General features: G+C 41.8%; 3 protein-coding genes and 2 long non-coding RNA genes across 7 annotated transcripts in view; 3 read left to right on the forward strand and 2 right to left on the reverse strand.

Annotated features, from left to right (window-relative positions):
- The window catches only part of LOC124194667 (protein jagged-1b-like), a 34272-nt gene extending 22902 nt beyond the window's left edge, over positions 1 to 11370 (forward strand). Inside the window, exons 4-16 of one of the 2 annotated variants that reach the window (XM_046588956.1) lie at positions 724 to 981; positions 1905 to 1968; positions 2774 to 2904; positions 4224 to 4502; positions 5273 to 5386; positions 5772 to 5984; positions 6136 to 6263; positions 6417 to 6600; positions 7751 to 7879; positions 8063 to 8176; positions 8305 to 8547; positions 8737 to 9428; positions 9525 to 11370. In XM_046588956.1, coding sequence (XP_046444912.1) covers positions 724 to 981; positions 1905 to 1968; positions 2774 to 2904; positions 4224 to 4502; positions 5273 to 5386; positions 5772 to 5984; positions 6136 to 6263; positions 6417 to 6600; positions 7751 to 7879; positions 8063 to 8176; positions 8305 to 8547; positions 8737 to 9428; positions 9525 to 10205 — 3230 coding nt within the window. In that variant the 3' untranslated portion in view covers positions 10206 to 11370. The remainder of the gene's footprint in view (positions 1 to 723; positions 982 to 1904; positions 1969 to 2773; positions 2905 to 4223; positions 4503 to 5272; positions 5387 to 5771; positions 5985 to 6135; positions 6264 to 6416; positions 6601 to 7750; positions 7880 to 8062; positions 8177 to 8304; positions 8548 to 8736; positions 9429 to 9524) is intronic. The other variant, XM_046588957.1, reaches the window with a different exon arrangement.
- Positions 11371 to 14004: 2634 nt separating this feature from the next.
- Positions 14005 to 14838, forward strand: LOC124194669. Its single transcript, XR_006875016.1, has 3 exons — positions 14005 to 14227; positions 14305 to 14498; positions 14562 to 14838. It is a non-coding gene; the product is annotated as an uncharacterized LOC124194669 (long non-coding RNA).
- LOC124194668 (zinc finger protein 708-like) lies at positions 14754 to 17108 on the reverse strand. Its single transcript, XM_046588958.1, has 5 exons — positions 15993 to 17108; positions 15798 to 15930; positions 15594 to 15737; positions 15292 to 15534; positions 14754 to 15230 (listed from the first exon to the last, which is right to left on the reverse strand). Exons 1-5 carry the CDS (start codon positions 17012 to 17014, stop codon positions 14826 to 14828), a joined length of 1947 nt encoding a protein of 648 aa, XP_046444914.1. The 5' UTR covers positions 17015 to 17108; the 3' UTR covers positions 14754 to 14825.
- Positions 17109 to 17328: 220 nt separating this feature from the next.
- LOC124194670 (importin subunit beta-like) lies at positions 17329 to 21199 on the reverse strand. Of its 2 annotated transcripts, none has more exons than XM_046588961.1 (11): positions 21015 to 21199; positions 20886 to 20950; positions 20431 to 20817; positions 20224 to 20373; positions 20022 to 20168; positions 19391 to 19948; positions 18976 to 19326; positions 18723 to 18920; positions 18075 to 18647; positions 17783 to 18018; positions 17329 to 17714 (listed from the first exon to the last, which is right to left on the reverse strand). In XM_046588961.1, the coding sequence occupies exons 1-11, from the start codon at positions 21076 to 21078 to the stop codon at positions 17531 to 17533; spliced, it is 2913 nt and encodes a 970-aa protein (XP_046444917.1). In that variant the 5' UTR covers positions 21079 to 21199; the 3' UTR covers positions 17329 to 17530. The 2 variants fall into 2 exon arrangements, with proteins under 2 accessions (XP_046444917.1, XP_046444916.1); XM_046588960.1 differs by having other exon boundaries at positions 18976 to 19329.
- Positions 21200 to 21392: 193 nt separating this feature from the next.
- On the forward strand, positions 21393 to 22217 carry LOC124194671. Its single transcript, XR_006875017.1, has 2 exons — positions 21393 to 21977; positions 22038 to 22217. It is a non-coding gene; the product is annotated as an uncharacterized LOC124194671 (long non-coding RNA).
- The last annotated feature ends 817 nt before the right edge of the window (positions 22218 to 23034 follow it).

Here is a 23034-nt window from a genome sequence, read left to right on the forward strand (position 1 = left end):
TGGGCGTCACGGAAAAAATCGCCGATCGGAGAGAAATCTTTGGCCGCTGCCTCCTCCTCGTCTTCGATTCAAAGCTGAAAGGGGTTTCATTTTTCCCGTTTTCGGCTATCTGTACGCACACACACACACTAGTCGTACATACAACAATCGTTTTGCCTCCACCGTTTCACATAAATGGGGCCATCTATAATCCGATCCGCTACTCCTCCTCCTTCTTCTTCCTCCCCCCTATTCCTCCTCCTCTTGGATAGCGTGTGTGTGATGAATGATGAAAGGGTTTTTATCATATCATCCAGAAGGCTCTCGTTCGTTCGTTCACGAAACCAAAACCAACGACTCGAACCCACACAGCAACAAAAAACAAAAAAGCTGAAACAGAGTAGGAAAAGTGGTTTGGAATATTTGATTGTATATCCCTCGCAGCAACTTTGATCGAATGCTTGGCCGGCTAAATCATTACAATAAACGCTTAAGCGTTTGATGAAAGGTTTTCCTTTCTTTTCCTTGGGGGCATTAAAATAAAAAAGGGTTTCATCGGTTTGGTTGATGATCGACACCCGTCATTATGTAAATGTTATATCCCGAATCGGATGATTTCCCCCCGCAGTTTTGATGATGGATTCATTTATGACTATCTAAACATGTATATAAAACGTTTCCCGGTCAATCAGTAATCACGTGTCTTAATTTTTTTCTTCTTCTTGTATTTGAACGTTTTTCCAGGTGAAATCGAGCGGGCCGTTTATTCGGGAATTTTGGAGCCGAGCGCCGATTGGCACTCGCTGACTCACGAAGGATCGGGAGCCAACAGCGACCTGCGGCTCACGTACCGCGTGCGGGTTCAATGCGAACCGCACTACTACAGCGCCACGTGCACGAAATTATGCCGGCCGAGGGACGACCTGTTCGGCCACTGGGAATGCGACCGCAACGGCGATAAGACCTGTATGCCGGGATGGACTGGGACCAGCTGCGATACAGGTCGGGTCATTTTCCAATTTCTTCAGTTTTTTCGTTTATTCCGTGAAAGGATTGCATTTCTGTTTTTTTTTTTTTTTTGCTCGCCATCAAATGAGAGAGTCTTGAACGACGACTAAGGAGCCAATCCAGGCTCTCCCCCTTTTTATATTTTCAAGGAAAAACAGAAAACCAAAAAACAACTAAAATAGCCAAAAAGTTGACTGACTTGTTTTTTATGTAAATTGAAATTTCGGGTCCCGCATGTAATCGCGCAACTGGCACGGAGTGAGGGGGGGAGGGGTTTTTATAGCTGTTGGACTACCAAGTAGTTTTGAGTGCTTTGTCGAGCGAAGGAAAATTCCAGACGAGTCTGCTACTTGATAATTTGGGAAGCCGAGCGAAACCCCTCACTCACGAAACACGTAACCAACACAATTGAATTAAAAAAGAATAATATTCATAATTCACAGACGTCTGAATTCAATAGGCTTTAAAAAAGTAGGTGATAAAAATAAAAACAAGCGTGAGGCTGTAAAAAAAAGGCCAACAATTTTCTGTTCGAGCAATGATCTCACTTAAATTTTTAACGAAACCATCAAAAATGGAAATGTGTGTCGTGGTGGTGGTGGTGTGTGAAACTTTTCGGGGTAGACTGGTTGACACAGGACACGTTCATGGAGCGCCCGAGCCTATAGTCACACACACACACAATGGTGTCTGAATTATATGTTACGATAACAAACGAATAAAATCCAACACTCTGTTTGCTCAGGGAGTCTGGGATTTCATAACCGCTCCCCCCAAACAAGTGTTGAAATAACAAATCAATTTTCAATTCAAATGTTTTTGTTTTAAAAAAAAAGAATTTCTTTTATAATAATATCAACATTAATAAATTTTTCTTATTTTTTCCACCAATTTTTGTCTGTGTTCAAACAAAACAGTTGTTTGCAAAGCTGGCTGCCATCCCATCAACGGCGACTGCAAAGAACAACCCTTGGAGTGCAGGTATACACACATCATCTTATTATTTTTTTTGTACCTTATTTCCCATTTTGTGTGTGGAGGGGTGGGTTGGTTTCCTCCGCATTCCACGCATATTATTCCAGCGGCTCTTTGAGACTGCGTCTGTGCTAAACGTGTGGTGGATTTTAAATACCGTGCCATATTCTCACGGGCCTCCCCCCCCCCCTCTCCCTGCCGACCACACAACGCAACGAACCGATTCAAACGAGAGAAAATTCCCTTTACACGACCGGAATTAGCCAAAGGAAAAGTGGTTAAGAATCCGACTGTTGATGACTTCATCTCCAAATGTTTGCTGCATTCATTCGAGCGTGAAAAAAGGAAGAAAAAGAAAAAAAAAGCACATGAAAGGGATTTTCCTTTTTCATTTTATTTCAACCCCCTCTTTATTTCTGTTTGGTAATCAGCTTGTCCAGCGTGGGAACACGGTCCACCTGTGTGTTTGTGTGTCGTCGACTTCATCAATATTCCAAGCATGCTCTTTCTCTCTCTCTCTCTTCTTTTTTCTTCTTACCTTTTTTTCCCTTCAGTTTTCTTTGGCTTTGCTCAAATTGAAATTCTCGCAACAATTGAAACATATCCCCTATAATATTCCCGCGCTCGGAATGAGTCTCGACATAGGGAAAAAACGAAACAAAACATGTCCGTTATTGCGTGTCCCGCATTCCCTGTGTTTAGGATTCTTTGAATCGGGAAAAAGGAATGACGATGTGTTCATTCTGATTTCTCGTTTGTTTGTTTCTCAAAATTCTCATTTTGTTCTTTTTGTTTTGAAATTCAATTGCAGGTGCCGACCGGGTTGGCAAGGTGAATTTTGCGACCAGTGCGTCACTTACCCGGGCTGCAAGCACGGTTACTGCAATGGCCCGTTTCAGTGCCTCTGCGAGACCAACTGGGGTGGCTACCTCTGCGATCAAGGTAGGCAAAGTTCTCTCTCAAGAGTTGACGTCATGTTAGCCGACGTTACGGGCTCTTAATGACGTTCGAAATGCATTTCATAACAAGTGTCACGACGACGACGGCGACGACCTTACATATTCGAATCGTTTGGGAATTTATCATTCGAGAAACGAAATGAAAGTCGTATTACCCGCCGTGGTAAGAAAAGAGAAAGAATATACAGTAGGGTGGGTTTTTAGAATAGGCAAACCAGTTTTGTTCTCAATTCCCATCATCATTAAGTTTGTTTTTTTTTTTCTTCTTTTTTCTTTTGAAGACTCACTTTTTTTGTCTTGTCATTTCGTTGAGTTGTGGGACATTTCCCTTCAACGTCGAGTCGACTTGTCTAGTAGCTCCTCTCGACTCGCTAATTCCTTAAAAGCTCTCTCTAGCCGGGTTTCCATCAACTTGTTGTCTAGTAGTAGTTCCCCCGTTTCTTTAACAAAGACATAACTGGAACGACATCTTAATTGGCGCCGAGAGCTCTTATGGCCTCTGCCACACCGTTGGGGTATAGAGTTTGTACTACTACTACTACTACTACTTTTACCTTAACCTACCTGCGCTCGTTTTATCTTTGGCTCTTCATCTTCTCGCTCCTATTATACGCGTACAAAAGAGCTTTCGAAACAACAAACAACAAGAAGAAAAAAAAAACCTTTTTCTATCTTCTTCTTACACTGGGGCAAAGGAGTTTCCATTTCGGAATGAGAGTCGAGTCGGTGCGGTCTTATAATCTAATAAACTCTCGGACGACATTTGGCACTTACTCGGACGACAGAGAGGGGGGCGACAGACAACTTTGGAGACCCCGGTAAGTCCCCCCCAGTTGAAGTGACGGACCATCTGACGTTTTTTCCCTTTTTTCTTGAGTCCCCACTTAACAAAACATGATACGATTTGCCATTTATCAATTGAGAACATGGTAGGGGGAAAACAAAGAATGGAAAGAGACTTAAGCGATAATCCACTTGAAATTTTTTTTCCCGAGTGCAGATCCTGAAAAGGGACCAGAAGGTAGGCGAACACAATATCTCCCCCCTTTAGTTTATTTGAAAAATTTTAAAGCTTAGATAGACATCAGGTATAAACCGTATAGGCTTCCTAATGTGCTTTCCATTTTAACGATCTTTGCTGGATGATTAGAATCGTGACGTCATCTGGAGTAGATGTGGTAGTGGAGATTATGTTAAGCAGCAGCAGCACTCTCTCCCATGCTGTGCTTGTTTCTCCGTTTTCTTTTTAAATCTTTTTGATGGATGATTTCATTTTCCGTCTTTTTTGTTTTGTTTTTTTAGATTTGAATACTTGTGGGACTCGGCAGCCCTGCCGCAATGGCGGCACTTGCGAGAATACCAATCCAGACCAGTACCAGTGCAAGTGTCCCGAAGGATTTTCCGGCATCAACTGCGAGGTGGTGGACAACGTCTGCGCCACGGCTCCTTGCCTTCACGGCGGCACTTGTACCGTTACAACCACCGTCGTGACCAATGGCATCAGCGACAGCACCGGAGGAGGAGGAGGATCATTCAACTGCACTTGCCCGCCCGGATGGACTGGAGACACCTGCCAAATCAGTAAGACCCTTTTTTCTTTCCTTTTTTCTTTATTATTTTAAACGCTTTCCAACTCATATCCATCATCCCTCCCGGTAGTTTTACGTTTGTTGTTTGTAGTGTTATGTCTTGTTGTTTGACTTTTCTTTCGAGAAAAATTCATTTTTTCTGAAAAGAAAAGAAAATGGAAAAAAAATTGTGTGTGGGGGGGGGGGGAATCAGGTGGGAGGAGAGAACAAGTAAATTTCCAAGAGACAAGAAAAGAAGGAAAAGAAAAGGAGCAATTTAGTCGGGACTTGTTGTTGTTGGCCGGAAACTGTAATGGAGTTAATTAAAGCTCTAGAACATCATCATCAATGGAAAATGAATGACATTACTACAATAGTCCTTCTACTTACTATTTCCCAGACTCTTTGGTGAATCGTGACTCGCTTAGTTAGAGGAAGGAGGGAAATATTCTTTTCTTTTTTCTTTCGGGGTTGTTATTATATTGCGTGGTTGCGAGCTGCTGTGTATTCACTCGGGAATGTTATAGCCCTCCTCTGAACGTCATTGCCTGCACCCGACCTTTTCAACCTTGACCCGCGTTCAACCTCAGAGTGTCGCCTCCCTTTTGATCTTTTCCATCTCAAAAATGGGGAAAAAAAAAGAATAAAATAAAAACGCTCTGATGAAAATTGTCGTGAAAGGTGAACGCCGTCATTTGTGAAATATTTGGCTCTTTTTCCCAGTGTTTTTAAGGATCGACTTAACCGTTTACGTTGTTGTTGTTGTTGTTGTTATTATTATAGAGGTGGACGAATGCCAGTCGTCGCCGTGTCTGAACGGCGCGACCTGCGTCGACCTGGAGAACGGCTACCGCTGTCAGTGCGCGGAAGGCTGGCAAGGCGACACATGCGATCAAGGTAAACTATTTCAAACCTTCCAACTCTGTCGTGTAACAATTTAACGACGAAACCAATTTTCTGGAGGAAAAAGAAACCTCATTCGCTCTCATTACGTCTCGTTTTCTTCCACACGCTATTGACTTTGTTGGTTGTTATTTTCTTTCTCTCTCTCTCTCTGTGTCTAATGCCATGACAACTGGCGACTGTTATTTACACTCTTGTAAACGCTCAGCAGTTGTAGAGTCGTGAGATTGTCCACGTCTGTTTGATTGAGCTGAATCAGGACGTCGACAAGTTTTCTCTTTTTCTCTTTTTCTCTCTCGACTCTCTTGACGTGATGGCTGAAAATGATTGACAATGGGAATAATTATGTTAATCTTTTGACTTTGATTTCAACGTGCAGATGTGGACGAGTGCTCGATACCCGAGCTGTGCAGAAACTCGCTCGGCTGCGAGAACACACCTGGCAACTACACCTGCCGCTGCGTCACGGGCTTTCACGGCCGCCAGTGTCAGTACAACGTCAACGATTGCAACGGACATCACTGCCTGAACGGAGCCACTTGCATTGATCTCATTGGCGAATACCATTGCGCTTGCCGACCCGGTTTCAACGGTAAATCAACATTCTCTTCTCTCTTTTATGTTTTTTGTTGTCAAATTGATACTTTTGTGTCAACTGGTTAGACTGGGGAAATGTCATTGCGGGTGATAAATGTCGATGATAAGTGATTTCATTGTCTTTTTTATTTGTCGATGAAATGTAGGTCATCGGTGCGAGATCAACATCGACGAATGCGCCAGCCGGCCGTGCGCTAATGGCGGCGAGTGCGTCGACCTAGTCGACGGCTTCAAGTGTATCTGCCCTCTAGGCTACACCGGCTCCCAATGCCAGGTCAGTTTAAATGAGTTCGAACATTCTTGTACTCCGATTCGTCTTGTTTTGATTCTCATTTGCTGCCTTGCATTCGCCTCGGCTCATAAATGGCCGCCGCAATTGACGGATGAGAGAAGGATGGTGAATAATGTATCGTTCTTTTCCATCAAGCAGACGGATACGGATTTGTGCCATCCGAACCCGTGCGCCAACGGCTCGCCGTGCTTCAACACGCTCGGACTACTCGGCGGACCCGACTACTATTGCCTCTGTCAGAGCCACTGGCAAGGCAAAAACTGTTCACGATACCGGCCGCCCCCTCCGCCGCCCCCGCCTCCATCCAGCCCTAGTCTACGTGAGTTTTCTCCCTCAAAAAAAGAAAAGAAAATCTTTTGTTGTTGTTGTTGTATTTTTTGTCTATTTTTCCTTCCCTTCGTTTTCCTTTCAATTCGATTCGATTCATCACGCGGCCATCAAGCCGCGGCACGTTCCATCCTGTCTCGTTTGGGAGCCTTACCATCATCTGGCGGTATTATTAGGATTATTATTCACGCATCGTCAAAAGGGATTTTTTTTCCATTTCTCTCTCTCGCTCTCGCTCGCTCACTCACTCGAGTGGGGTTGTCAAGTCAACTTTTGACACACAAAAATTACAGATACTTTTTTTATTTTTTGAAAAACCAACAGCAAAGCACGCATTTTTTCGGTGGTGGGGGGGAGGAATTCGGGAGAAGAGAAAAAAATGTTTTTTCTTTTCGGGAATTGAAGGATCATGTCCGATGACTGTGTCGAAACTATGCAATAACTACGACGGGCGCTTGAAAGAGAGATGCGGGAAATCTTGTGTGATTGCGCCACCAAGGCGCATTTTGGGAGCTTGTTAGCGCGCATGATGGCGCTTTTGACAAGCTTCTTCTCTTTTTTCTTTTTTTATTCCGTTGGTGCCGAATCGTGCCGTCTTTGGTGGCGAATCATCCAGAAAAATAGAAAGAGAAAGGGGGCACACAACAAGTGGCATTCCACAGATGACGTGGTGATGATCGGGTTGAAAGAGAAGGAAAACGTGATGGAGAGGAGGTGCCGTTTTTGTCGCCCGTTACTTATTGCCTCCCAATTGTCGAGTCATTGGAATTGATGGAAATGCTCTCGTTGTTCATTGGCGCATTTCTTGAAGTTAACTGGCCATTTCACAATTTAAGGATTGGCTGCCTTTTTGATCAACTGGCCAAATAAAAGCCATTGAGTCACATTTTTTTGGTACCAGTATCACAACTTTTTAGGGTCAGTCGTATATAATCTTTTCGAGTTCTCAGAAGAAAATGCTATCAAAGCTTTTGTTGGTGATACTTCAGAAATAATTTACATTCGGCTGGCTTTTCTTTTTTTATTATTTGTGGCCAGTCTTTTATTTTCATATCGCGGAATGTATCAAAACTGACAAAAAAGTTCTTACGAGTATGTATTTATTTTTATTTTTATTTTGTGTGTGTTTTTTCAAATCACAGAGGCGGGAAGTTGTTGGACGTCCAAGGGTGCCGGACATTGCGTCCACGGTCGTTGCGTCGCGTCAGAAGATGGATCGACTTTCTCGTGCCAATGCGATCCGGGCTATTCTGGACAGTTTTGCACCGACAGTAAGTCTTTTTCTTCTTCTTCTTCTTCTTCTTCTTCTTTGTCTCTTTTGAGAAGAAAATAAAAATAAAGTTTCCACTTAAAAAAAGAAAAAGGGGCCAATGAAAAATCACTGCCCGACCATATATGAATAGCTCCACTAATCATTCGGTATCGACTGTGTGTCTTATGTTTGACTCTGATAGACGTTAACGACTGCGCTGATAGCCCTTGCCGAAATGGCGGTACCTGCATCGACGGCATCGACTCGTTTCACTGCGTCTGCCCAAAAGGTTACGACGGACTCACCTGCGATCACAGTAAGTCTCCGTGTTCTTTTTATCCGTTTTCTTTTCTTTTCTTTTCTTTTCTTTTCTTTTCTTTTACGGTGGGCCAGAAATGTGTCATTTCGTAATGTTTTTTTGTTTTGTTTTGTTTCTGCTTATAGACGTGGACGATTGTGCCAGCAGTCCGTGTCGTCACAACGGCACCTGCGTCGACTTGGTGGCCGATTTCGTTTGCCGCTGCGTCGACGGCTGGAAGGGCCGCACTTGCTCCAACCGCAACCAGCACTGCCAGGACGGAGAGAATCCGTGTCTCAACGGAGCCACCTGCGTCGATGACTCAGATCCCGAAGCCGGATTCACGTGCCGCTGCTCCAGCGGATGGAAAGGCTCCATCTGCCATCTCGGTAAATACAGATATCTCTTCTTTTCTATTCTTTTTTTGTGAAATTCTTCCGTCATTGGGTGGCGGCCATGTTTGTCTTGATTCGATTCGCTTTGCCGAGTCACCGGTGTGCGTGAGCTCAGCCGATTCCGTCATCGTTTCGCTAATGGATTGCCTGGGTATTGACTCTTGTCTTCTCCTCTCCTTGCAGCGGAGCACATGCCTTGCGATGCTCATCCGTGCCGCAACGGCGCCACCTGCTTGAACACGGGCCAGTCGTTCACCTGCGTCTGCAAAGACGGATACGAAGGTCAACACTGCCAAATGGAGCAGAGACAAACGGCGGCGTCGACGACGACAAGTCCGGCAAGTTGCCAATGGTCGGGCCGCCTTTATCCGGACAACTCGTCGTGGGACGATGGATGCAACAAGTGCCAGTGCCGCGCAGGCCAGGCCGTCTGCACTCGCGTGTGGTGCGGGCCAGCCAACTGTCTCGACGACCCCATCAATCACGTTGGCAAATCTTGCGGACCCTCGGAAATTTGTCTTTCGGCCCAGTCTGGATGCTTGCGACCGCCTTGTCCGGCTTACGGACAGTGCCGACCGCTCAAGCCCGGCAGGCTCTTGCCCGTCCCCGCCGCCACCGCTTCTTGTTGGCCCAATCTGACGGGCAACCGATTGGCTCCCACCTGCGCTCGCCTGACTCTGGTTCTCGACCGGTACAGGGCCCAGCCGGGATTCTCTGTCCAGTCGTTGTGCGGTCATTTGCGCAAATTGGCGGCCGCTCAGAGCCATCTTTGGGACAATTTCCCCGGGCATCAGCAGCAACACACGGAGAGGCCGTCGTTGGTCATCCTCTGCGATCTCAAGGACCACCAGGACGATGTCGTTCAAGTCACTATCGTAAGTCTCGCGCGCTAATTTCTGTTTAAATTTATTTCAAGCGTCAAAATGGCCGAGATGTTAATCATTCTGGTGTTTTGTCATTTCGTAAAACAGTCCATGTCGGAGACGTCGATGGAACTTGGAGGAAGCCGGGCGACGGCTGCCGCCCGGGTACTTGGCAACGTGCTGACGGCCTACTACAAGGAAGGATCGTCGATGGGAGCTGTGGTGGACGTCAAAGTTGAAACGCCCTACGCCGATGAAATTGAATTGGTGCTGGACTCGTCTGCCCAGAATCATCCTTCGTCGGACTCGTCCGGCAGTAGCAATTACGTCGTGGCTATCGTCTGCGCCATATTGGCCGGTCTGGTCGTCGTGGCCGGTTTGCTCCTCTTGCTCCTGTGGAGACTCCGCAAGCGCCCGGCTCTCCACTCGCCTTCGCTCAGCGTCAACAGCTCAATGGATCGCACCGTTGAAAAGTCCAACAATCTTCAAAACGAGGAGAACCTGAGGCTGCAGCAGCGTCGCATGAAGACCCTGAACGTGGCCGAGCTGGTCGACCACCCGGCCAAAGGAAGTAGTCTGGGCCTGTCGAAGAAATTGAGCAAAGTGGATGACGTCGTGGTGCCGCACGACGACTCATCGTCGGACGAGTACGGCCGGAGGGACACGATCGAGTCGAGTCCCATCTACAAAGCACCCATCAGTGTCGATGTGCGGAACAATATCCACATGGCGGCGAGAGCTGGCCAGATGATGGACAAGGAGCTTAGCCTCAAAGTCGTTGTCGTGTGAAAAACAAAACAAAAAAAACTTATTAGAAACAAAAAAAAGAATGGGCGCTCCCGTTTCCTCTTCCTGTCCTGTCTCAAGTCCAGTGAATTTCAACGTTGTAAAGAAGAAAACAAAACACAAGGAGGATAACACACAACAACAAAAAATAAAACAAAACAGCAAAAAAATAAAATAAAAAGTCGCACGCCATTTCCGGCTCCGGAATCGGATTCAAGTATCTCAATAGTTGAGAAAGGGAGTTTATTAATTATTATTATCATTATTATTATGAATTTTTTTTTTCTTTTTCTGTTTAACCTATATATATATATAAAACATGTATATAAGGTCTGATGATGTAAGTATCCTAAATATTTTAAAAGAAGAAAACATTTGTATATAAATATTAACATTTGATGGTTGTAAAGTGTTGGTAAATGTTGATGATGTGCACATCTGCCTCACGAAAATTTTGTTTCACCACCTGTAGTTCACTGGAAGACGACAATCCACCTCCCAATTTCCCCCCACAGCTACACACACCCAATCACAATTAAGAATGTTCCAATCAAATCCGACCCTTTATATCGAATTTCACATTTAACAAATTTGATTGAAAAAAAAAGGAAAGGAAAACGGGGATAAAATGATGAAAAATTACAAAAAAAAAAATAAATAAATCAAGCCGACGGCTGTCAAAACTTGAGCATGGGTTTTCAATTTGACAGAATGTTTCGGTTGGGGAAAAAAAGGAAATAAAAGTTTCAGTTTTTTTGGGAATTCAAAGAGAAATAAGTTAAACGGTCGGATTTTAATTACGAGAGAGAAAACACATACCCACACACCCTGACTTTTGATTTAAGTTCTTTGCCGATATATTAAAAAAAAATTTTTGTCCTTTCCAAAACCTATTTCGTTACCGTTGTATGCAGTCCGTCATTTGATTTCAGTTTATAAATTTTTTGAAGAAATGTTGTACATAATTTTTTTGAGTTTTTTTCCTACAGCGACATGATGATTCCTCTTTATTGTCTGATTTCCGCTCGCGTTTGATCGTGTCACTGTGTCAGAGCTGCATGCACATTTTCAACTCCCTCTCCCCCTCCCCCCCCCCCCATCCCGCTCCATCTTTCTCCCCACGAAATGATGAAACGTCGTTGAAAAACAATAAACTATTTTTCCACAATCGGTATCACTCTTTTTTTTTTTTTTTTTAAATTATTAATCTTTTTAAAATTTCAATTTACGTCAGTCGACAGGAATGTGAACCGTCTCGGATGATTTGGAAAATCCCACGGTTTTCAACGCGCGGCGCCCGCAACCAGAAAACAATCAGCGTGATCACACGGTAAGTATATAACAATAATATCAGTTCCCGTTTCCTTTCAAAGATAAGTATCTGGATGACTGAAAGGAGGTGGTGGTATGTAGTCGCGACCGACCAAAAAAAAAACCAATTTGCCCGTAACACGTACAATTAGATTATATTCAACTCCAAGCCCTCATTTGGGAGCTCTATTTTTTCAGTTTTCTTTCTTTTTTTTTCAAACGGAAGGGAGAAAATAAATTCGAAAAAGGGAACGGGATGAGGTTTAATGTAACAACAACAAAAAACCCAAAATATACTTACATCTAGGCTCGCTTATATTCGCCCCCTGGAGGTTGTATTCACCTGTTATGTGTGTGCTCGGGTTTTTTCTGTGTGTGGCGCTCTCGAGACGAGAGAGAGAACGCTTGCCGTCAAGTGATCGATCATGTGTGTGTGTGTGTGTGAGAGGATGCGGGATTGCTGCGGAGGGAAGAACTATCTCCGTCTGCTTTTTTATTTTTTTTTTTTCTTCTTCTCAGGAAGAAAGAAAATGTGTTCCAGGGACCAGCCTAGCAGCCAATTACACGGCACGCAATTAGACGGGTGAAGAACACAGAACGAAACTTATCTAGAGCCGAGCTCTTCTCTTCTTCGGGTCTAACCTCATTCGTTTCTCTGCTGCAGTTGGAAATCACATCATCCATCAGTTGGAGGATTTTTTTTTGGTTGTTGTTGTTGTTGTTGTTTCTCTCCTTCCTTTTTTTTTTCGTTTCTTTCTCCCACCTCTTTTCTTTCAGATTCGAATAACCACACCTTTTGGGTTCGGTTGAGAAGTGTAGTATCCGCCGAACTGTGCGCGCATGACTCTTTTGATCTTGATCCCGTTGACTTGCCTGATTTTCCATCATCGGGTTTTAATTAATATTCGAAAAAAGCCACGTTTTCTCATTACGACCTCCAGAAATGAAAGTAGAAGCGCCCTCGGTTTTTGTTTCTTTATTTCTAGGTCGTCACACACTCACACACGTCATGTGAGTCGATTTATTTCCTTGACATTTCGTCTCCGGGTTCAGCAGATAATTATACCGGAGAAATAATAAATACGTAATATACCACCTCCCCGTGATGTGCTCTACGGCGCTTTTACACATTACAATATGTATAGCATTGCCCCTGTTTAGTCGGCCATATTCCCCCCCCCCAAAAAGCGGGCCGGCTCGTTTTTTCTTGCGTCATCAAGTGTAATTAAACCGCAGCATTATACCTTATACTACCCACTATGGGATGGTTGAGGTTGCGCTGCGCTTGTCTTGTTGTTGTTGTTTCTTTTTTCTCTGTTTTTTTTTTTTTTTTTTTTTTTTTTCCAGCAGCAGATATAGACGCACACTTTACTCAATGCATATCATTCATCTCGTTTCCTCGGCTGTTGACTTTTCAGACAAAGTGCTGTAGGCCGTGCCTACCATCTGGCGGTTGTTACTGCCGCTGCTGGGCTCACGCTGCATTTATTCCGTACCGTTTTCCAAAAGTCTTTCGTGTACATACTACCCAAAGAGTATTACATATAGACATTCCCTCTTTTTGTTGTTGTTGTTTCTTGTCCTTTTTTTCCCCCCTCTTCGCCCGAGTGTTGCTTTTAAATCGCTAATGCATGTGGGCGAAGCTCGGCATTGCTTTAAAAAGTAAGCCGTTATTACCGCTGCAATCTCGAAAATAAAAGAAAAAAAGGAGACGTTAATGACTGGGGAAGACTTTTGACTTTGTCTACGTCCTAGAAGACTCGAACTCATCAACAGCACACCAGCAAAAAAAAAAAAACTTGTTGTTTGAGGGACGGAACATGAATGATGATATTGATAGCGCTGTGATAAGGTAGTAATAAAATCGAAATCGTGGTAGTTCATTTTAGTAATCTGTTACTCTGTTGGCTGTTTATTTATTTGGGTTTTAAAACTTTCCCAACGAATCGGTTGACTGCCCACAGTTGCAATAATAATAGCCGGGCTTTCTTTCAATCGCAGCGTTTTATTCTTGAGACAAGAGAATAAGCTTTTTGAGGGTTTTTGACAAAAATTTCTTGCTTTCGTGTACATGGCGGAAAGAATATAAGAAACAAAAGAAAAAAAGGAAATTTATCTTTATTCTTTTGGGCCATGAACATAAAGTTGAAAGTGAGTTCTTTCTCATTTGACAGTTGCATCGCGTACATTCTCACAGTGAAAAGGTTTCTAGCCGAATAATGATTATTTTAAACTAATGCAATTTAGTCTTTATTCTGTTACACTACTATTGCTTTCAAATCCTAATCCTCAACTCAGTGTTGAAAAATTTAAAAGTACATTTTTAACATTAATACCTGATTTTTAGTCACGTTCAAGATATTTATATTACACAATCTGAAGCAATGTCTATGACAAATCATTACGCATAATCGTTCTTATCGTTGCTTTTCGTTGGTGAGAAGTGTTTTGATGCGAGGCGAAATTCTTAAAAACTGGCAACGCCTTCAGAAAATTGACAGTTCATTTACTACCATATGGAGTGAACACCCCTCTCAGAGTGTTTCCTTCAACAACCTAAGGTTCTCGTCCGGGCCGTGCCCGAACTTTAAGTTATTAAATGGTTAAGAAGGACCCAACAAATCGAGTGACTGCCTTTTTCGAGTGGCTGTGGTTTGAATATCTCATATTTACTGCACTGTACATGCTTGGAAGTCGGGAGAGGATAGTCTTTAGTAAGCCAAACTATTTACTGAGTGTTATTTATCATTTTTGTATTAACGATTACCTGTTCATTTACCGGAAACGAAAGCCAGTTGTTTAGTTGCGTTCCTCGCCACGGCGAGTTACTCGAGCTACGTGTTCCTTCCTCATTATCTCGGCTCTCTACTCCATTATCTGGGTTACTCTGCTGTCCAGAATTGGGAGTCAGAAAACCATTCATAAAAGTACAATTCATCCTACCTTTTCACATCCAAAATGGGCTCAAAGTCTGTCACTACAGAGGTAAAGTCATAACTGTGGTGCAAACATCTTTATATCTGTTAAAACATTCTTTGCTTCTTACAGATTGAAAAGCGTGAAGAAGAAATTAAGCAATTTTATCATCGGATAGAGACTGTAGAGAAAGCTCTAAGGCTCCGAGAACTCACCCCTGATCAAAGAACTGAATTTGAGAAGGAGCTTGATCTGTTAAAAACTGTGTTGAAAAATAATGAAGAGCAGCTGAAATCTCTTCAAAAGGAAAACTACAAAACAGGCTTCATTGCAATGGCTCTCATCTTTATTTGCTTTTTAGTTTATGGTTTACAAGTCATGTTTTGGAATAAATCTTCACAGTAATGCAGCTAGCGTATCATCCACATTACCTCCTTGAAGTTCAAAGGCTTGGATTACGTTGAGACTTTCAGCACTGAGTTCGAATTGCAATTGATCAGTCACTTGCTGGGTGGAGTCAGAGCCAACAACTTGAATTTCAATTGGTCTTCCGTGTTCGTCAGGAATGATGATAGTCTGGACATGAGATGTGTCTTGATTATCCATTCCGAGGCCGAGTTCGTCGGCGTTTTGAATCTCCAATGTGCCCCATTCCATGGGATCAGTCTCTGGCTCCATCTCGTGACCCGTAAGAACTTGAACAATTTTAACAGCCGCTCCTGCTGTTTCCGGGTCACCATGCCCTTCCTCCGTCAAATGCTGAAGTAAAGCTGGTTTCCTCATAAAACTCAAGCCGCAAACCTAACCAGATTGAACAGGTAATTTAAGGTACGAATTAAAACAACTGTTGATGGAAATTTACCTGGCACTCGTATGGTTTGCGATCACTGTGAGTGAAACGATGACTATTCCTGTTGTCCTTAGAAGAGAAAGTCTTACCGCATATTTCACATGCCCATGGTTTGATTCCAGAGTGTGTCATTAAATGCTTCTTGTAGTGTTCCGGATACACGAATGTGGCATTACAAATCTCGCAGATGTACGGGCGCTCTCCAGTGTGGACGCTTCGGATGTGGTACTGTAACAATCTTTTTCGTTTGAAAGTCTGCGAATGACAAGTCAGTTAATAATAATATATTTGACAGCTACTTGAATAACATATACCTTTTCGCACTCGTCACATTTAAACCGCCTTTCTTGCAGATGAACGTCTCGATGGTGGCTATCTAGATTGGACCGTTGAGCAAATGTCGCTCCACACGCGTCACACTGGTATGGCTTTTCTCCCGTATGGACTCGCATGTGGCTCTAGGGTAAAATGGAAATTAGGACCAGATTATGATATTAAATCCCATAACCAAATTTTACTTGAAGTTGCATTAATGACACGAATGTTTTTCCACAAACATTGCATTCCACATTCTTCTTGTACTTTGCGTGCGTTTCCAGATGTTGTTCTAGCACTACTTTCGTGTCAAAAGCTTTACTGCATATTTCACACCTAAAAATGTAAAAACATTAGAACATTTAATTTTTTTTTAAACAGGGTAGCAATTTTCATACTTGTGCGGTCTGTTGTGGTTTTTCAAGTGGGTATGAAGATTCTCGGCTGACACAAAATGTTTACTGCAGAGGTTGCAATTGAACCTTGGGTGTTCACTGTGGAGTTTTTGATGTTTAACACACGAGTGACTGGTGCGAAATGTTTTATTACATCGGTTGCAAGCGTAGGGCTTCGATTGATGATTGGCCATATGTTGATTGAGTTTTCCTTCATCGTCAAATTTTCTACCACACTGTGCACAACCAAATTTCTTCTTCATTTCATGAAGTTTGTTGTGTTCTTGAAAAGCTTCAAATGTTTCAAAACCTTTAAAACAACTTCCACACTGGAAAGGGAGAGGAGCATCATTAAGGTGTGAAACACAGTGCTCTTCTAATTCACCTTTCAAGCGAAACTCTTGCCCACAAATATCACACTTGTGTAAGAGTCTACCATGGAACTCTTGCATGTGATTGATAGCAAAGGCAGAAGTCACAAACTCTTTTTTACAGAATCTACAACCATAAATATTGTTTGCCCTTTTCAGATCAGAGATCCCTTCTACTACTTCAAAATCAATCTCTGTGCCACCATTTTCTTTCTCCGTAATAGTGATTTCAGCATCCATGCTGATAATGGATTGTAGGGAAAGACCTCCATTCTGTGCATTTTCTTGGCTGTGGGTAGGGATAGCTTCTTTAGTTATTTGCAGGACCCTCACAGAATCTTTATTGGGACCAGCCTTGTTTTTGCCATTCTTGGTGTGGAGCCCACGGCTTTCAGTAATCTTTTTCAAAACTTCTGCTTGTTTGTTGCTAAACGTTTGTTGCAAATCAGAGAGCGACGAAATTTCCCTGAAACAAGGCAGGCATGCATACTCACCACCAAGTTTTCCAGCTTTGGCCTTCACAGTAGAACTTATCACCAACTCTGAAACCAAATCAAGCAATGATTTTTTTCCATCTTTTCCATGCCGAACTTCCTTCAAGTTTTTCCATCTTGTTTCTCCGAGAGAACAGCAGCAAACGATACACGATAACATCACTTTTTGAAAGTTTCAACTGTTAACAACTGTTCGAACCATCGAAGCTGCAATTTTAGTTTTGTTTTGTCCGTCTGCTGTCAACACGATTTCAGCGTTGCCTTATTGGCCCATTAAACTAATCACGGTCCACGGATCTTTTCTTGATCGTCTCAGAAGTCAGAAATATATAAAATATTATTTTCTATAAATAACTCTGAACCTAAAAAGATAAATGTTTATTTTATTTTGAATTTTTTTAAACAATTTTATGAAATGACTGTGTGACAACCTTGTCTTATGAAAATATGCATCGACTGCAAAACGTTTTCGTGCCCGGGAAAAAAAAGTGAAATATTTATTTATCTGCACTCAGTGATACACACATTCGTAAGCTACAATCGGCTACAATTACACGTGCGTGATAGATTTCTGTAATTCTGTAAGGTGACTAGGTATTAGTAAATAGAAGTCTTGAAGTAATTATAGTAAGGCATGATTTCTGTTCTTTGTTAACAAATTGAAATCAAAATTTCTTCACTCACACCTCAACCCTGTTCCAGCCATTTCTATCTCAGTAAGTGCTTCTTGACAAATAGAATGAACTGCCGTGTCTATAATGTTCTGACGAACAACACACTCCAGTAAAGATTTACATTCAGTAGCTTCCAGAGATGTTAAGGCTAATGCTTTCTTTGCTCCAAACTCAAGTGTAACACTCCTATAATTGTTTATTGTGAAAGTAGTGAAAATTTAAATATTTATGATAAGCTAAAACGAAATCATTACCCAATCAAGTGAGCTGCAGCTGTGTAGGTTTTGGCAGGTAGTTTGCCTTTGCTTGTAAGAACAGACCTTGTTAATTTTGCTATGTTTTTGAGACACAGAGAACTAGAGCACAGTTCAAGAGTTAAGGGAAGGCTTCCTCTATGTAGGATTGACTTCACAAGACTGGAATAGGTTTCTAAACAAACTTGACGTAAATTTTCTCTCAGTTCTCTGCTGTTGGCACTCTCGTACATTTCCTGCAATGAAAAATAGACCTAAAATTTTGTTTTACATGGTCTGATTCAGTTCTTGCCTCCAAAATTGCAAGCTCTACACAATGCTGCAAGCGTCGAAGGACAGCCGCCATGTACATTTGAAATCCAGGACGACCAACTGCTGTCGCAATCTGGCCGAAAACAGCTACGCAATGGATTTTCACTTTTAATGGTAAGTTTTGGTTTCCATCAGTTAAAACTAACAATGGTCCTATAAGTTTGTTCACAAAAGGAATTGCTTCTGAATCTAGTACAAGGAAAAGTGTTCCGATAAGATCCACCACAAGAGATAAAGCAGGATCGTTTTTGGCAGTTTTGTTAATTGCTGATGTTAAATAGGGGACCAAAAAGTCCAGATGATGTTTAAGTTCCCTTCCGAGTAGTAAAGCAACTGTTGATAAAGACATTAGAGCTTCTGCTCGTGCTAGTCCGTTAGGAAATTTGTTTAGCAGACTCAGTAGATAAGTCGTAAACTTGTGACAAAGTTGATTTGAAGTAGTCTCGCCTAATTTTAATATTCTTAATACGCTTCGTAGAACGCCACACAGTAACTTTTGAACGGCTTCGTGGCAGCGACATCCCACATGATGGGCATCTGGCAGTTCTATCACCTGTACGCATATCGATACAAAGGTAAATTTTACTTGGTATCATACGTTTCGTGAATTTTAAGTGAAAAAACTTACTTTACGCAGCAAAAGGAGCAATTCATCTATTGTTTCCAACACAATCCAGTAGCAATCGTCGGGGGCGTTCAGTAGCAGCAGACCGAGAGCGTCAAAAGCAGCCGTTAGACGTCTATTAGCGGCCTTCACAAGCTGATTGGCGATCACATCATAATATGGTGACAGCAAAAAGGTAGGTGGTCGCTTACTTTCTTCCACCTGTTTTCAGATTGTGAGGTTATAAACTTTAAGACGAGTCGAATAACATGCTCACCTTTTGCTGAGCTATAGCATAAGTGGCTTTCACAACTGACGTCAGTGCGGTGCAGCTTGAAGGTGACACTCGACCCTCATCATCATTGAGGCTAGTTACTAAGTCGCTTACGAGTTGTTCTAAATCTTGTGAAGTCATTGAAGTGAATAGTAAAAGTGGGCACTTTTCGACCATCCAACTGATGGCCCATAGGGCAGTACTGCGAATTCTGGAGCTTGATGTGTCTCTTACACAACCTCGAATTGAAGAAAAGATTGGTGGAAGAGTATTTTCAGCGTGGCGTGAATCCATTTGCTTGAGAAAAACCAGACACGACCAAATAGCAGCGTGCCGATGTTTCCAGTTCACGTGCTGCTGGAGATTATTTGGTTTAATCATCATGCGCCAAAAATTTTAAAATAATTTAAAACTTTACTCGGATTTCTCTTTGGACGAGAGGTAGAACGTAACGATCTATAGCTTCTGGGTAGTTTTCGCATTGCTCACTAAAGTAGATGATTACTTCCTTCGGTGGTGTCCACCAATCAGGGAATTGTTTGTTTTGTGAAGTTTCTTTTTCTTTTTTTTGGAAATTCCTATTTACGTTTGCATTGGGGGTGTTTTGATTTTGTTCGTTCTCCGTCATGCCAGAAGACCTCTCGTTATGAAGTCTACTTTCCGTTTTGAAAAATGAGTCGTAATCCATTGGCTGGGCTTCATCGTTGAAATTGTCAGAGTCAGAAACGGAAGGATTCCCAGATAGTCCTTCAGCTCTTATAAATCCTTCGCCTCTAACTAATTCTGCGAACAGTACGGGCACGAGTTTTTTCAGAGATATTTTGACGTAACTACATGTTACTTGGCTTCTTTCAGTTCCCGTTTTCAATCGTCCGTCAGGATCACGTGGATTTTCTACCTGACTCACAGCCTTCCAAAACTCGAGACCATTTCTGTGAATATCTTTATCTTCTGAGCTTATTGCTTTTATTGTAATCTAATTAAGTAAAACAGTTGGGTATTAAAATGATGCTTTCTTTCTAATAAGTAACTGTACATTAAAAACTTACTGGAGCGATGACATCGATGTAGTCTTTCAGATGCTGATAACAGGAAGATGCAAATCTGGTCAGCAATGCCAAACTAGTAACACGAATATCGATGTCGGCCGATTCGGCGGCTTCACAAATTGCTTGCACGATCACTCTGCCTTCCCCCTAAAAGAAATGCATTATTTTTTATAATTCGTAATGATAACATTTCAAATTTTACCGAGTTCTCAAAATAGGGACGACCAAACTCGAAACATGCCAACAGAATATTAAGTGTTGCAAGTCGAAGTTTTTTTGAGAGTTGGTCCATGTGAAAGCCAGCAATTACCATCATTATTTCAGTAAAATATTCGGCCAAAATTTCTGCTTTCTGTAAATCAAACCATGACCATCTTAGATGAAATAACTCGGAAGAAGGGAAACCTACCAAATGTTTGCAGACAAATTCTAATGTTTCCATTGCGCATTCTTTCTCTTCGTTCTTAAGGTGACGTATGTAGTAGGAAAGGGTTGGTAGAAGATCAGGCCAATTATCTTTTAGCGGGACTTCCATCACCGCAATGCTGGCTACTATTTCAGTTGCGACGTTTGAACAAAATGGCGAGATCGTTGGTAAAGCGATCAGAACGTTGTTTTTTATCATGTCGCGAACATCGGCTGCAATCGTCTTCCAATGTTTTTGCTGTTCCTCGAGCGTTGCAGGATCTTTACTGTTCAAATGCTGCTGAAGTTGAAAGGCTGCACTTCGTCGAGCTACAGTAGCGAATTTCTCATGGTCTGCCATTATCACCGACATGAAACACAAGTACTGATCCTGTATTTAAAATCCACACGTAGAAATGGTGAATTCACACATGTGTAATCCCGGCCCCCCATACTAACTAGATCAGTTTGAGCTGCATTGTCGAGTTCGAACTGGGCAATGTTCCTGTCCTCTCCTTTAGAATCTAGCATTGGATTAGGAAATCATTGTGCATTTTAGATTCGACATCCCTATTTTGAATGAATTACCTTCGAAGTGCACTACAGGGGCTAGTTTCTCCAACATTTCCACTAGAAAATCCAGTGGCAGCATCTTGTAGATGTTTGAAACAAGATTCGCTGATGATGTTTTCACTTTTCACACAACTGCACACAACCTATTCTTTTAGAAAAATATTGCCGACTGGCGGACTGGGCTGTGACACTACGCGCGATTTTCTTTGTCTGCGCGTAGATAGCATTTTATTATTGGCTGCCGAATAATTTTTTTTTTTTTTAATATTGACCGTGTCACACATCACACAAGACGACGAGAGTTTTCTCTTAATGAAGTTTAAAACTTTAGTATTTTTTTTTTTTATATTTAGAGTTTTTCATGGTTTCGCTTATTAACATCATTTCACCAACTAAACAGTTAAATTTGCTAAATTGATATTAAAGTAATTTTGAAGAAATTTAAAAACAGCATTTGCGAATTAAGATTTACTTATTTGTTCTTTTATTTCGCACTGTCACAAACTTATCAGATGTTAAGTTAAGCTTTGGAAAGCAATCCAACCGTTCCTTTCCTTTCAATCGTAATCGTTGATGAACTGTTGGCTGTCAGTAGGTGGCTAAAATTATGTCCTCTAGACCCCAGGTGGGGCGATTGTTTTTGTGAGGGACTAATTTACCGCGATTTGTTTCCGAGAACCGAGATACAGTGAAAATGTAATTTGCAGTAATTTGTATATTACTGATGTACGGTGTCTTACATTTTGTGTCACGAAAATTAATGGGTTTATTCTTGTTTGGCTTTCTTAAATTTACTGAATGTTACTTATTTATGCATGAGTTTACAGGTAATCGTACTCCAGCTTATAATTTCCACATGGTCAAATAATTTGATCACGCGGGCCGAAACTGCTGTTCATTTTGCCGAAATGTCTATTGTTACTTGTACGGGCTGGCTGTACGTCTTATCCCATGGCGAAACAATTGAGTGTTATTCAAGTAATTTTAATGATCACTATCCCTGCAATAAGGCAATAGATTTTATTAGTCGATGTTCAGGAAGGAGATTCCTTTGCTCAACTGTTGAAGAATTAATAGAAAACCACTGCAAAGTCTAAACCTCATTGCTGTCAATCATGCAGATGGTTCTGTTACAGCTAGCTTATGAAACGTGTGATTGATTCAAGTGGAGCATGCAGTCTATATTGTATTGAATATATAGTCTTTAGTTATATTGAATCGTCATTGTTAAAACAGTGAATCTTTCCCATTAGTAGTTTTTAAAAAATTTGAATCAGGATCTTAATTTTTTACATAAATTATATTATTTATATGGCATAAATATGGTAATGTCCTGACGTGTTTTTGCAGTGCCCGACCCTCAGATCAGGTTTTTTGGATAGTGTATTTTGTATGTAGAATTTTTAGAATTCTTCTCTACAAATATGCATATTTATATTTTTCTAATGATTTTTTAAATTATTAATAATTTACTCGACTGAAGAATTTAATTTTGTGAGGCACTGCTGGCAAGGAAAACGAAACTTCTTAAAAACAGCTTTCATGGACTGCTGGCGACATCACCATGGTTTCACCTTTCATTCTTAAATAGTAGTTGCCTGATTTGTAAGTTTAAATTAAATTAATTACACGGTATGTTGATACCGAAAAGATCGCAACCAGATCTATGATGGCGCACCAAGGTTTGCACTAACGTCTGGTACGAATGTTGCGTGACGAAACCTCTTTTCAGTGTTCACAATCTGCTGAATCGATGACACAATATTGGCCTCTAAATGTAATTAAAGGACAAAGCATTGTTATTATCATGATTCCACTCCTGTCTAGTTCTTCTAATGTTGGGGATGGGTCTACAACAACCTGCAGAAGGAAAGCTACGTAAAACTTGTCCTACAGTGGTGTAGAGGTTGGGTGAGAACGGGATGTGTTACATAACCATTTGGTATTCATTTTCATATTTTGTTGTAGTCCCAACCCCAGCAACGTGAACCTGCAATAGGAAAAGCCAGTTTGCATGTCCTTCAATCTAGAAGGT

This window comes from Daphnia pulex, chromosome 5 (assembly GCF_021134715.1).
Source record: "Daphnia pulex isolate KAP4 chromosome 5, ASM2113471v1".
In the NCBI taxonomy this organism is placed as follows: Eukaryota; Metazoa; Arthropoda; class Branchiopoda; order Diplostraca; family Daphniidae; genus Daphnia; species Daphnia pulex.

Excerpts from the sequence above, each read along its gene's own strand:
- LOC124194668 (XM_046588958.1), bottom strand. The coding sequence starts at position 17,014 with ATGTTATCGTGTATCGTTTGCTGCTGTTCTCTCGGAGAAACAAGATGG. Across the intron at positions 15,535-15,593 it reads AATGTGACGAGTGCGAAAAG|ACTTTCAAACGAAAAAGATT; the intron begins GTATATGTTATT and ends TGTCATTCGCAG. Across the intron at positions 15,231-15,291 it reads GCAAACCATACGAGTGCCAG|GTTTGCGGCTTGAGTTTTAT; the intron begins GTAAATTTCCAT and ends CAATCTGGTTAG.
- LOC124194670 (XM_046588960.1), bottom strand. The coding sequence starts at position 21,078 with ATGCTGCCACTGGATTTTCTAGTGGAAATGTTGGAGAAACTAGCCCCT. Across the intron at positions 20,818-20,885 it reads ATGCAGCTCAAACTGATCTA|GATCAGTACTTGTGTTTCAT; the intron begins GTTAGTATGGGG and ends TTTTAAATACAG. Across the intron at positions 18,648-18,722 it reads TGCTCCTTTTGCTGCGTAAA|GTGATAGAACTGCCAGATGC; the intron begins GTAAGTTTTTTC and ends ATATGCGTACAG.